Raw genomic sequence first — 14,836 nt, forward strand, 5'->3', positions numbered from 1 at the left:
CGTGGAGGAGGGTAGGTCTTTTTGTTATGCAGAAGTGGCACAAGTGTAGCAGCCTGCCTGCCTAGTAAAATGTAACTTCTTGTGAATTGAAAAAAAACCACAATTAAATATTAGTATCATGTTACTGAAAAAAATTGTAATTAAAGCAAAAATTTTTTTTTTTTTTTTTTTACAAAAACGAACCCACATTTTGTTAATGTTGCTGTCTCATTCACATAGGCAGAAATGTAGCAACCTGTCTGTATATTAACATTGTTAATTATTCTATTGTTAGTTAACTATTCCCATTCTCAATCAATTCTCCCAGGAGCATAAAAACCTGTAGAAGCTTTAAGGCCCCTATATTGCCAGAGTGATGTAAAGCCTTATAAATGACAGTAAGGGAATCAGCTAGGAAGATCTATGCACCTTCTCACTTTTTTCCTGTGCCAAAGTGGTATAGTGGGGGTAGATTTTTACTTACCCATTTAAAAAAAAAAAAAGACTTTTGAGGGCAAATAAAACTTTTACCAAGCAGTCAATAAAATGTCAGGACAATCAGAAACAAGTACTTCCCAAAGTACCCAGCTAGGTCCAGGACAATGATTAGCAAAACTGTATGACTTTCACGTGTGAAAGTCTGAGCAATTTAAAATGACATTCTACTTTTTTTTCCTGTTTGGTGTTCCGTAATGTAATTTAAATGAAAATCCAGGATAATAACTTGAATGCAGGGTATCAGTTACAAAAGTATTTGTAAGTTAACTTCCACGTGTTTAGGAAATTCTGAATAGTTATTGTGACTTTTTTTCTGTATTGTAGTTTAAATAACTTACCAAAACAATTGAAACTGGTGTGATTATATTGCATTATTTTACAAATAAAATTTGCATAATTTTGCATAATTTTTAGGCACAGAATTCCCCCAGGAGTAATAATGTTAATACTGTATTTAATTCCAATTAAGCTTAGCTATTCAAACTTCATTTAGGAGACTGACTTAGACGGGATGAGTTCTCACCATTGCTGCTGCTACTAAATGGATGGATTAAACAGCATTCCTCAAATGAGGCCACCAGGGGCTTTTCTTGCAGCCACAGCCTCCTCCGCTGTGGAGGAGGATGGAAGTAGCGGCCCCTCCCCCTCTCTGTTGCTCCAGGATGCACTGCCTTGGTGTTGGGTTGCTGGGGCTGCCAGCAGGGGTTGGGCTCTGCCCCACTCTGGAGACACCTAAGGCATAACACTGGAGGTCTACATTCCTCGGAAGACTACAGTAAGAATGTGCGAAGTCTGATGTTGTAATATGATGCTTAAATTGCAGACACAAAAACAATACTCACAATCACTTGCCCATGCTCAGATAACTGGACAACACTGAATTATAACAAGATTTCCAAAGAAAGTTACTGTTGAACTCAGAATAAACATGAAAAATTTGAGCAGAAGGTAAGCTTTCCTTAAACAATAAAAATAAATAAATAAAATAAAGAGACTGGGAAAAGTGCCTCTTCAGCCATAACTATAGGACCACTATTCAACCAACCAGCTGTACTCACAGGGCTAGTGTGATAAGAAAAAAAAATTAACATGGGAAGTTTCTTCTCCCAAGACTCTCACTGTTTAATCACTGATGTGTGGATATTTGGTTACATGAAGAGACATTTTCCATTATCTAGCTATTTAAGTAATACATGCTTTGTCATTTAAAAAGCTGACCTGTTAGGACAGTTTGTTTCATCAACAGCTACTGAGATCTTTACTTCATAAAATTCAGATTTTACTTTAAAAAAAGCTTTAGCTAAATGTACAGTAAATGGATAAGCAATTGAAGAAATGGGAAATTGGCTGTTTTGACCATGTGTGTCATTTAAGGGCTGATCCAAATATCACTGTAATCATTGGGATTCTTTCACCTGACTTGAATGGACTTTTGATTAGGCCATAAATGCATTATTTCCATTTTCATGACAACTATCTAAGTTTTCATACTTTGCTCATCACCCTTGAAAATGAGAGCATACATGTTGTCTTAGTCATAGCATTTTTTTAAATACACATAAAACTGCTGACTTTTTATACTTTATTAGTAAGCACATTCTAAAAGAAACTGATGTGAAAACAATTTGTTTATATAGGTAAAAAGTCTTTCAAGACAACATGAAATAACCAACATTAACTAATGTATAGGATTTTAAAAATCTACTGATAAGCCTTCTCTAAGTACAAGAATTTATTAATGGAAAACACAAAGAGTTGAAACATCATTCCCATAGGATGACATTCAATGAGAAGCCTGACCAAAAAAAACAACAAACAAACAAACAAAAAAAAGACAGGTTTTATTCCAGATACTTTAAAACATACTATGGTTCTTTTGGGCGATGAGGGGAAGTGAATTTCTAACTCAAGGACTATCCACTGGGGAAACTTCTGGGATGGGAGGAGCCTATACAGGAGAGATGGGCTCCACCTAAACCAAAGTGGAACCAGACTGCTGGCGCTAAACATTAAAAAGGTTGTAGAGCAGTTTTTAAACTAGGTGATGGGGGAAAGCCGACTGCTGCAGAGAAGCGTGTGGATCGGACACAGACTTCTCTTAGGGGAGAGTCTGATGATAGAGAATCTCCAGGTTATAGTCAGGAGCAGAGGAATGAGAAATATAATGTAAGGGCCGGATCAGATGATGAACAGTCACATAAAAAAGAATCTGGCACATCAGAAAAAGGCAGGCTAATAAACAGGGACAAGTTTTTAAAGTGCTTGTACACAAATGCCAGAAGTCTAAATAATAAGATGGCTGAACTAGAGTGCCTTGTGATAAAGGAGGATATTGATATAATAGGCATCACAGAAACCTGGTGGACTGAGAGCAATCAATGGGACACAATCATTCCGGGGTACAAAATATATCGGAAGGACAGAACAGGCTGTGCAGGGGGAGGCGTGGCACTATATGTTAAAGAAAGTGTAGATTCAAATGAAGTAAAAATCTTAAGCGAATCCACAGGTTCCATAGAGTCTCTATGGATAGAAATTTCATGCTCTAGTAAAAATATAACATTAGGGATCTATTATCGACCACCTGACCAGGACAGTAATAGTGATGATGAAATGCTAAGGGAAATTAGAGAGGCTATCAAAATTAAGAACCCAATAATAGTGGGGGATTTCAATTATCCCCATATTGACTGGGAACATTTCACTTCAGGACGAAATGCAGAGATAAAATTTCTCGATACTTTAAATGACTGCTTCATGGAGCAGCTGGTACGGGAACCCACAAGGGGCGAGGCGACTCTAGATTTAATCCTGAGTGGAGTGCAGGAGCTGGTCCAAGAGGTAACTATAGCAGGACCGCTTGGAAATAGTGACCATAATACAATAGCATTCAACATCCCTGTGGTGGGAAGAACATCCCAACTGCCCAACACTGTGGCCTTTAATTTCAAAAGGGGGAACTATACAAAAATGAGGGGGTTAGTTAGACAAAAGTTAAAAGGTACATTGACTAAAGTGAAATCCCTGCAAGTTGCGTGGCCCTTTTTAAAGACACCATAATAGAGGCCCAACTTCAATGTATACCCCAAATTAAGAAAAACTGTAAAAGAACTAAAAAAGAGCCACCGTGGCTTAACCACCATGTAAAAGAAGCAGTGAAAGATAAAAAGACTTCCTTTAAAAAGTGGAAGTCAAATCCTAGTGAGGCAAATAGAAAGGAGCACAAACGCTGCCAACTTAAGTGCAAGAGTGTAATAAGAAAAGCCAAAGAGGAGTTTGAAGAACGGCTAGCCAAAAACTCCAAAGGTAATAACAAAATGTTTTTTAAGTACATCAGAAGCAGGAAGCCTGCTAAACAACCAGTGGGGCCCCTTGACGATGAAAATACAAAAGGAGCGCTTAAAGATGATAAAGTCATTATGAGAAACTAAATGGATTCTTTGCCTCAGTCTTCACGGCTGAGGATGTTAGGAGATTCCCAAACCTGAGCTGGCTTTTGTAGGTGACAAATCTGAGGAACTGTCACAGATTGAAGTGTCAGTAGAGGAGGTTTTGGAATTAATTGATAAACTCAACATTAACAAGTCACGGGACCAGATGGCATTCACCCAAGAGTTCTGAAAGAACTCAAATGTGAAGTTGCGGAACTATTAACTAAGGTTTGTAACCTGTCCTTTAAATCGGCTTCGTACCCAATGACTGGAAGTTAGCTAATGTAACGCCAATATTTAAAAAGGGCTCTAGGGGTGATCCTGCAATTACAGACCGGTAAGTCTAACGTCGGTACCGGGCAAATTAGTTGAAACAATAGTAAAGAATAAAATTGTCAGACACATAGAAAAACAAACTCTTGAGCAATAGTCAACATGGTTTCTGTAAAGGGAAATCGTGTCTTACTAATCTATTAGAGTTCTTTGAAGGGGTCAGCAAACATGTGGACAAGGGGATCCGTGGACATAGTGTACTTAGATTTCCAGAAAGCCTTTGACAAGGTCCTCACCAAAGGCTCTTACGTAAATTAAGCTGTCATGGGATAAAAGGGAAGGTCCTTTCATGGATTGAGAACTGGTTAAAGGACAGGGAACAAAGGGTAGGAATTAATGGTAAATTCTCAGAATGGAGAGGGGTAACTAGTGGTGTTCCCAAGGGTCAGTCCTAGGACCAATCCTATTCAATTTATTCATAAATGATCTGGAGAAAGGGGTAAACAGTGAGGTGGCAAAGTTTGCAGATGATACTAAACTACTCAAGATAGTTAAGACCAAAGCAGATTGTGAAGAACTTCAAAAAGATCTCACAAAACTAAGTGATTGGGCAACAAAATGGCAAATGAAATTTAATGTGGATAAATGTAAAGTAATGCACATTGGAAAAAATAACCCCAACTATACATACAACATGATGGGTGCTAATTTAGCTACAACGAGTCAGGAAAAAGATCTTGGAGTTATCGTGGATAGTTCTCTGAAGATGTCCACGCAGTGTGCAGAGGCGGTCAAAAAAGCAAACAGGATGTTAGGAATCATTAAAAAGGGGATAGAGAATAAGACTGAGAATATATTATTGCCCTTATATAAATCCATGGTACGCCCGCATCTCGAATACTGTGTACAGATGTGGTCTCCTCACCTAAAAAAAGATATTCTAGCACTAGAAAAGGTTCAGAAAAGAGCAACTAAAATGATTAGGGGTTTAGAGAAGGTCCCATATGAGGATAGATTAAAGAGGCTAGGACTCTTCAGTTTGGAAAAGAGAAGACTAAGGGGGGATATGATAGAGGTATATAAAATCATGAGTGATGTTGAGAAAGTGGATAAGGAAAAGTTATTTACTTATTCACATAATACAAGAACTAGGGGTCACCAAATGAAATTAATAGGCAGCAGGTTTAAAACAAATAAAAGGAAGTTCTTCTTCACGCAGCGCACAGTCAACTTGTGGAACTCCTTACCTGAGGAGGTTGTGAAGGCTAGGACTATAACAATGTTTAAAAGGGGACTGGATAAATTCATGGTGGCTAAGTCCATAAATGGCTATTAGCCAGGATGGGTAAGAATGGTGTCCCTAGCCTCTGTTCGTCAGAGGATGGAGATGGATGGCAGGAGAGAGATCATTTGATCATTGCCTGTTAGGTTCACTCCCTCAGGGGCACCTGGCATTGGCCACTGTCGGTAGACAGATACTGGGCTAGATGGACCTTTGGTCTGACCCAGTACGGCCTTTCTTATGTTCTTATGTAAGAATGTCCTAGTTCCAGCTTCCAGCCACTCAAAGCTACAGACCAGGGGTCGGCAACCTTTGGCACGCAGCCCATCACAGTAATCCGCTGGCGGGCCGCGAGACGTTTTGTTTACATTGACTGCCTGCAGACATGGCCCCCTGCAGCTCCCAGCACATCCCTGAGGCCTGTGCTGCTTCCCGCAGCTCCCGTTGGCTGGGAACGGTGAACCTTGGTCACTGGGAGCTGCGGGGGGCTGTGCCCACAGATGGTCAACGTAAAGAAAACATCTTGCAGCCCACCAGCAGATACTGTGATGGGCCACGAGACAAAGGTTGCTGACCCCTGCTACAGACTATGAGTAAACCAACTCAGCAGTCATGGAAGTACATACAAAGGCAGTTTCCGAAGCAAAGACCAAACCATTTATGACTTTATAGGTCTATAAACACCTGAGTTTCTTCCAGAAGCAAACCTGAAATTAATAGACTTCAGCAAACAGATGGAATACACTCCCTATGACTGGCACCTCTGAGGAAGTTTGCAGATGCACATTGCACTAGTTATGGCTTTTGAGCTGTTATCAAGAGTAGTCCCACGTAGCATTCAGTGCCCATATCCAATCTGGAGACAATTGAGACATGGGAAACTGTGGAGTGGTCCACATCTTAGAGAAAAGATCATAAGCGCACAAATAGAGCATTTAGGGTGAGAAGCGTCTTCACCACCACGATCTGAAAATCCAGGGCAATCCCAAATTGTGAACTATCTGATCAACACACAGAAGAGAAAACACCCCTAGCAACCCCTTCCAGATGCTTTCCTCCACAAACCAGAATCACTCCCATTTTGTCTGGATAGAGCTTCTGTCAGGTAATAAAGGTAATAATTGGAGATATACCAATCTCCTAGAACTGGAAGGGACCTTGAAAGGTCATCGAGTCCAGCCCCCTGCCTTCACTAGCAGGACCAATTTTTGCCCCAGATCCCTAATCAGGATGTTCAGGATGTTCTGTTCTAGAACTTATCTCAACTAGACACTGCCTAGTGGGAGAATATGACGTCTGAGTCAGATGCAGAGCCACACATCACCCATATAATGAATGCTACATAACTTAGATTGTCCAACTATATCCGTTTGCTACCACATATACATGTTATAAAGGGGTGATAGAATAGAATTCGCAAAAGAAAGCCCTTGGGTCAAATTAGTCATTACTTAATGTTACAATGTGGGATCATCCCATGGGGAACAGACACTGAAATGTGACCTTGCCTATGCTAAACCCGGTCAGCAAGCAAGTCAACAAAGCCTCATAGTCAATGGTATCAAAGAATACTGATAAGTGTAAAACAAAAACAATGGACCTCACTTGCACAGTCTCCATACAGTATTTAGTTAAAAGCTGATTTCCCTCACCTATCAGCTTGAAGACTTCAAATGAGGCCAAAGTTTCCTCCCCACAATCTTCTCAATAAACCTGTCCAGAAAGAGAAAGGTCAGAGATGGGGCGTTGGTTGGAAAGAACACCAATGTCAAGAGACGGTTTCTTGAGCAAAAGTCTAGTCACTACACAAGAGAAGCTGGCACCTGGCTCTCTAGGACAGAGGTGCTAATAATCTCAAACAACAGTGAACCCAATTCCTCACTCTAGCTAGATCTTAATCAGCCATGAAACAGAGAAGTCCAGTTTATAAATTATAGGCAAAACCTAATTTTTTTTTGTTTTGTTTCTTTTAAAAGAGTATAGGCAGTACATTTAGCATTACAGGTATCCAAACTTGCCAAAACTCACAGAAGACAAATTGTCTTCTCCAGGTTCCACACTTAGAAGCAGCTCAAAATCAGCAAGATTTGCCCACCTGAAAATAAATTCCATGGTTTGGGTCTTCACCAACAGTAAAAGTGAAAGGAGAAAGATGTTCCTTTCCATTATCCACTAGCACTATCATCATAAAAATTAGCTTTTGCTACTTTGGGTACAACTGCCACATTTCATCTGGTGCAGGGCATGCACGAAGCACAGTGACACATGAGGATTACATATTAAAAAGAAATTGAAGAGCCATTGTTTGAATGGCCAAGGACAAAATACAATCATGATAACCAACAGAAAGGAACATATGCTGAATATAGTCTTCCACAGAGAGCACTGAAATGCACATAGGCCCATTAATTCTGTAGACAAGCCAATTAAATGCATTCTCCACCCCAATAGTAGTAAAAGTGGCCACAAACTTCAAACTGCAAGTGAATGAATGATGACAAAAGTGTAATCCTCGTCCCTACCCCGCATATGCACCCCAAGCTGAGAGCCAGAAAACGTGCACTTTAGAGAGCAGAGTGAAATGAAACCAGCCACTTGGAATACACATACAATAGACATGATGACCATGAAATCCCTCTTCTTTTCTTGCCCTAGATGTTGAAGTCACCCAAGACATCAAGCGCTGCTGACTCCAATATCAGAGGTGAGACCTCGGTCAATCTGGGCAGGAAATTTGAAATAGTAGTTTGTATACTCCACCTACTCAAAATGTATTTCCATCCTGGGACTCTCACACAGTAGACATACAAAAGTGAGTCAGTTTTTGGAGCAAGGCACCTCTTGTGCAAGAAGCAAATACTGCCTCCCCTCTCATCTATATTTCTGCTGATAAAGCAGATGCATGGATCAGACAAATGAAGTTGGGAGCCTCTTTGATAACAATTATGGATGATAATAGCCTTATTAACTATCAACTTTGCAGTCAGCAATATGAATCAAAGCATAGATCATATGAGCTAATACCTCATAAGGCAACAGTTGGACTTGATGGATAATAAATCTACGCCTGGAAAAGTGTGTCTTCCATCCTAGTCTCCCCATTAGGAATATAAAAGGTTAAACGGTAAGCATTAGGCTTACCATTAACCGACGTTAACCATCCGGAGGGACCCCAGCCCAGCAGCACCATGCTACAGAAAGTAGTAAAATTTAGTAACAACTGGTTCCTATATGGCAAGTTTAAAATACTTATATTCAGACTGCACACTTAATGTTTGTTAGCTTGCTCTAATAAAACAAAATTTTAAAAGTCTCCTTTTAAAAAATTTTGTAAAAAAATGCTACATTTTAAAATGATGGAAAGCAATGTTTCAGAGGTTATTTAACTTATTGTTTTCTCTGATATTCATAGGAGACTAATTTCACTGATCAGTAAAGAACTAAAACAAAGATGTCTGAGCTATGTACCGATCATCTATGCAAGTAATAAACTCACCAGGCATATTTACACCACTACGTACACCACTCACACTACCAATGGAGATTTTAAGCTAAAAACTAGCCGAAGTATAACAATTATGAGACAAGCGTAACAAACAATGTCAAAAGATTAAGTAATGGCAATATCAAACAGGTAATAAACATTACTTTTTCTTGATCACTTTTACTCTACAATACCTATTCCAAAACAAAATATTTTTCCTATTTACATGTATATCTTATTCTTTGCCCTTACTGTGGATGTGTAGTCCACATACATCATATGTTACTGAATTATTTTTCCTACGTCAAATATATTTGGCTTTGTTTCTTATTAAAAAAAGTAAAATAAAAAGCAATCACATAACAAAATTTAGCAATGTTACAGAAATGTATTTGCTTGTCTCTGTATATATAACATAGATTCATAGACTCTAGGACTGGAAGGGACCTCGAGAGGTCATCGAGTCCAGTCCCCTGCCCTCATGGCAGGACTAAATACTGTCTAGACCATCCCTGATAGACATTTATCTAACCTACTGTTAAATATCTCCAAAGATGGAGATTCCACAACCTCCCTAGGCAATTTATTCCAATGTTTAACCACCCTGACAGTTAGGAACTTTTTCCTAGTGTCCAACCTAAACCTCCCTTGCTGCAGTTTAAGCCCATTGCTTCTTGTTCTTGTTCTATCCTTAGAGGCTCAGATGAACAAGTTTTCTCCCACCTCCTTATGACACCCTTTTAGATACATAGATTTCTCTCTTTTAATCTATAAAAAAGGAAATTTAAGCAACTATGAAAAATAAAAGCTTTTGTAAGCCAGAACCAAAATAAGTAAGGTTTGGGATTACACACACACAAAATAAAAATAAAACCACGCGCACACACAAAATGAGGGAGACTTGGAACCCTGTGTGTTGGCATGAGACCCAACTATTCTCAAATCATGGAAAATGTCTTTGTGGCCACTAGATGAGGGATATGTCTTGATATGGACAATGGACAAACTTGCCTTTGATTTTTCAACAACAGCATGACAGTATTTTTACTAACTTAGGCATCAAACCCTGCATCCCACAATTCACAACACAGAATTTGGGCCCAAAGCAGTACTGCAGAACCGAGTGTATAACTTTCACTTATTTTATTTAAGATACTTTTTCAAAATTTCCCTTTAGAGGAATAAGGAATACAGATCCCTGTATAAACATATCACCTTTTCTTAGCCAGATGTGATTTTTAAGGAACAAGAAAAAACATTAAATTTCTTTCTACCTCTAGTATTTCTCTCTGATTTCTTGCCATCTCGGAGCTGATCTATACACAAACTGAAACTGATTCAGTTATTTTGGTGTGTTTGTGTGGGGACATTCTTATTTCACAATAAAAGTGACTGAACTGACTTTAGCCACTTTTATTCCAAAATAAGAGTGTTCAGACAAACACACCAAAATAAAATCAATTTTAACACACACCTTTTGTTATGCCAATGTTATTGGCTCTACACCATTTAACTTTTTTTATTATCAGTTAACTGGAAGAAAACATGAAATCATCACTGGTAAAGACACAGGTAGAATCAAAAATCAAACAAACTTGCAAGGTATACTTTCAGTTTACAATATAGGATCCTCAATTCCATTAAGAACTTGGTTCTGGACATAACCCCTGGGTTTCAATGGGATTACACCCAGTAGCATATGCAGGACTAGGACACAAAGAATGAATGAATATATATAAAACAGCTGCTTTTTGCAAACAAGGGGAAAAAGCACGTATCTTCTGTGTCATTTCTCATGCTAACAGTTTTAAGCTATGTACTGAGCAAGAATTTTTAGATATGGTCTAACCTTGTTTTCTTCCACAAATTATAGCAATTATTTCTATTAGTGAACAATGGTACTACACAGGAAATGTGGGAATATTTAAGCATGGAACAAAAAGTCCATGTAGTCCAGTATCCTGTCTCTGAAAGAAGTCTGTCCCACATGTTTCAGAGGAAGATGAAAGGATTCAACTACACCATAGCCTTAACCACATCACAGCTATATGACACAGTTATATATGCTGGAGCAGGTTTATTTTTTTTTATTTGCATTTGCTTATGATTATGTCCTTTTCACATTGCAAACAAAAGAACCCACTGGTTACCAGCTTCTGTGATCTAATAGTTTATAATGTGGAGATGATATGATGATACTACACTGCAAATATGAAATACCAGAATACTGGGTTGTGTCAAGTCACACAGCGAAGCATTGGCAAACCCCTTGTCATTCAAACCCCTATAATGTACCATGGGTGAAAGATTTCTTTTTGATTCCACCTAGTAATCCATTCATTTCCTGTAGCAGGAGGTATAACCTTTAGTTATTACTCAAGTTTGTTTAAATGTTGTTGCTGTTGTGGCTGTAAAGCATCAATATATAAAAGGTCTGATCTCTATATAAACAACACCATTTGTCTCAAGCAATAAGAAGTTGTACAGATAAACAGTACAATGCATTGGCTTGGTTCTATATTAAGGCATAAGACAAATAAATACCATTCATTATTTTATATATTATCACATTTGCTCCTCTTCTTTCTAAACTAGATCCCAGTATTATATATCTTTCTTTTCAGATGAAAGCCTTTTACTAATAATTTTACATCGCTCACTTCTCTATTACTTTTATTCAGATGATGACCAAAACTGAAGGTAGTAATAAAAATGAAAATACACCACTGATTTATTTAATGACATTTCTCTAATCCCTTAATATACTGTAATATTTTATTTACTTTATTGACTATCCTCAATACTGTCCAGTCCAACTCCCTTGAAAGCCATTGGAAAAGCTCCTGTTAGAGCCTGAACCAATGTTCATGGAAGTTTACACCTCTACGAAAAAAACAAGCATGGCAGAGATGCTCTAAATGTTAGTATAAAACTGATATAACATCCAACAATTTATAATCAGATTGGGATCAAGCCAAACTTACAAAGTGGAAGAGGGGGAAAAAAGTTAAACAGTGAAACTTGATGTTGTTCTACACCGCTACCTCGATATAACGCCACCCAATATAACACGAATTTGGATATAAAGCAGGGTAAAGCAGGGGGGCGGGGCTGCGCACTCAAGTGGATCAAAGCAAGTTCAATATAACATGGTTTCACCTATAATGCGGTAAGATTTTTTGGCTCCCAAGGACAGGGTTATATCGAGGTAGAGGTGTATTTCCTTCATCATCAGTAGGTGGTAAACAACATTAAATAAGTAGTCCAAGAATTTCAGGGTACACAGACCTCCTCAAATATGTAACGTGACTAATTAATTTACAGCCTGGCATTCTAACTGAAAAAGTTTCTGCTCATATAATTAACAAATTAGTATGGTTTGAGATGATTAGCAGAACCCTAAGGTTGAACAGTCATACCCATTTACCTATAACTATGTAATTTTTCTCTTTTACAAAATTATTCTGTTTTTAAAAACAATCAACCCAGGAGAATTAAAAAAAAAAAAAAAACTTACATTATGTATAACATAGGAGATGAAAGTGTCACACAAAAGGAGGAAATAAAAATGTTTTAAATATCAGTTTATAAGAAAAGTAATTTTAAATTATATAATTACTGAAGATTTGTAAAGGTTTACACAAACTCCATAATTGGGCATAAGACATCACATCCTCTAGTTATATACACAACGATCTGGTCTGAGTAACATTCCTAGTTCTGACCAATGTGTGTGGTGGTGGTGGGGACATAGAGAAGGAGGAAGGAAAAGAATAGAAGGGAGAAATAGAGAATTTAAAATATTTCATCTTAAATTCTTTACTTCATTTGTATACAGTTTAGTGTTTTGATTGCATAAAAACACTAAATGTATCTCTGTTGTGAATACATCTTGCTTCTAATGTAACATCCCAGATACTCAGAAACAAAAGACATTCAGCTCACAATGAAACCTTTTTTTATTTTAAAAAGACATTTGTACATCTAAAACAGCATCACAGATCAGTTCCCTTTATCAGGCGAGAGGTGTGACAGCCAATGCATAAAAAATTTAAAATCCAATCCACCAGAGAAGACGTGCAAAATGTCTCCTTCAAACCCACCACCATCTCTCCTTTAAAATATACCCCCTGAAAATACTGTACACACACAAACCAGCTAATTAATATGGCAACAGTTACAGAGCTAAGTGATCAAGGAACCATTCTCCCTCAAAAAAAAAAAAAAAAAAACCCCAAAAACAAAAACCTGGGCTCCAGCGTTTCTGCTACCGTCTCCATTAGAGGCGGAATCCCACCTCGGTGAATTCTCAGCCCTTTTAGACAATGGTGCTGCCCTGATTAGGTTCAAATTGACAACATTTTTGCACTAGGCCCTGGACCGACATACACACACAAAACAACCAGGGTTCAGATGCATTTGGTCAGCACCTACCGTTTCCCACCCCGGATCCTGACACTAGCTTTTCTCAAGAGGAACAAACGTGGTGAGGGGATATCGGGTGAAGGGAGAGAAGAGTTGCGAGGTGGAGGTAAATAAATGGCCGATATGTTACACTGAAATGCTTCGCTGTAATGGGTCCCCCTCCCCCTTCGGGGCTGTGTAACCAAAGCACTAAATCCAAACTGCGCAGCAAACATTGTGCGGCTCAGGAGACTGGGAAGAGGCAGAGAGAGAGGAGCCGCGGCGGCTGCCGCCGTCTCCCTGAGACACCATTTAAACGATAGGGGTGGAGAAGAGGAGACGGTGTCAACACAAGTTACTCGGTTACTCCAGCAGCCTGGTTACTATCTCCTCATGTCCCCAGGCACAGCAGATCCCCCTCGGCCCAGGGGGCTAGTCCCTCACTCTGCATCACGGGGGTCGCTGTGCCCTCCTTCTCCCAGCTCTAGCAGATCGCCCACAGACCTCAATGAGAGGCTCCCCCGGGGAGAAAGGGGAGCAGCTGCGGCCCCCGCATGGGGGGGGGCGAAACCCTCCCCGGAACTGGGGGAAGAGCCGAGCCGAGTCCCCCGCCGCTCGGCTGTAGGGCCCAGCAGCCCTAGCCGGGGCAGAGCCCAAGCCAAACAAAGCGCGGCCTGAGCAGGAGCCAAGGGTGAAGCAGCCTGGGCTTTTCCTGGCGCTGCATGGCCGGGCGACGCGGGGAGGGAGGCCGCATCACCCCGGCCTCCCCCTTCCCCTCGGGCAGGGCCCCTCCGCGCCACAGCCAGGCTCGCTTACCCCGTTCCCCGGCGGCGGCTGCGTTGTTTCTCTCCTGCTGCTGCTGCACCGGGCGCGGCCTGGACACTCGCCTGGGTCTCCTGTTGGCGGCTCGGACCGAGTTCATTTGCCGGCTCGTGTGGGTGGCGGGAGGGGAGGGGGGGGGGTTGATCCTCCGACAAACGGTGCCTCTTCGGGGGGGGATAGGGGAGCCCCGGGGGTGGCCGCTTCACGGCGGCGGCGGGGAGGGTGTCTCCAGTTGCGGGTCCCGCCGCTGCTGCCGTCTCCTCCCCGGCTCGCTATGGAGGAACAGGGGCCGCCTGGGTCTCCCGGGCGCTCGCTATGGGGGATGTTCGCTCCACTTCCCCCCTCCCCAGCCCCCCCAAAAACCCTCTCTTAAAGGAGCCCCGCAATCCTCAAGACTGTAGCTGCTCCGTGGCAGGAGGAGCCATTGACACTGCCTGAGACACTCAGTGAGAGGCAGCCACTCGCGGCCGCTCTCCGCCAATCAGCACCTCCCACACAGAGAGGATGCAGTCTCGCAGCCAATCACTTAGCAGCTTTCATCATAGCCAAAGTGGGGAGGGGGTTCTGGGGTGAGCGGGGTGGGGTGGCTGGAGGCAGAAGCAGGATATAAACCAAGGATTTGGAACACACACACCATAGGGGAGATACGAGGGGTTGTGGGGG

At 40.8% G+C, this 14,836-nt stretch overlaps 1 protein-coding gene across 3 annotated transcripts in view; it reads right to left on the bottom strand.

Moving 5' to 3' along the window:
- FBXO11 (F-box protein 11) overlaps nucleotides 1-14,607 on the bottom strand; it is a 203,149-nt gene extending 188,542 nt beyond the window's left edge. For 2 of the 3 annotated variants that reach the window (XM_039528828.1, XM_039528827.1), the window contains exon 1: nucleotides 14,168-14,607. In XM_039528828.1, the coding sequence (XP_039384762.1) occupies nucleotides 14,168-14,273 (106 nt within the window). In that variant the 5' untranslated portion in view covers nucleotides 14,274-14,607. Of the gene's footprint in view, nucleotides 1-13,381; nucleotides 13,524-14,167 lie in introns of those variants that run through there. The other variant, XM_039528831.1, reaches the window with a different exon arrangement.
- Nucleotides 14,608-14,836: the final 229 nt, after the last annotated feature.

The sequence above is a fragment of the Mauremys reevesii genome, linkage group 3 (genome assembly GCF_016161935.1).
Source record: "Mauremys reevesii isolate NIE-2019 linkage group 3, ASM1616193v1, whole genome shotgun sequence".
Lineage (NCBI taxonomy): Eukaryota > Metazoa > Chordata > Testudines > Geoemydidae > Mauremys > Mauremys reevesii.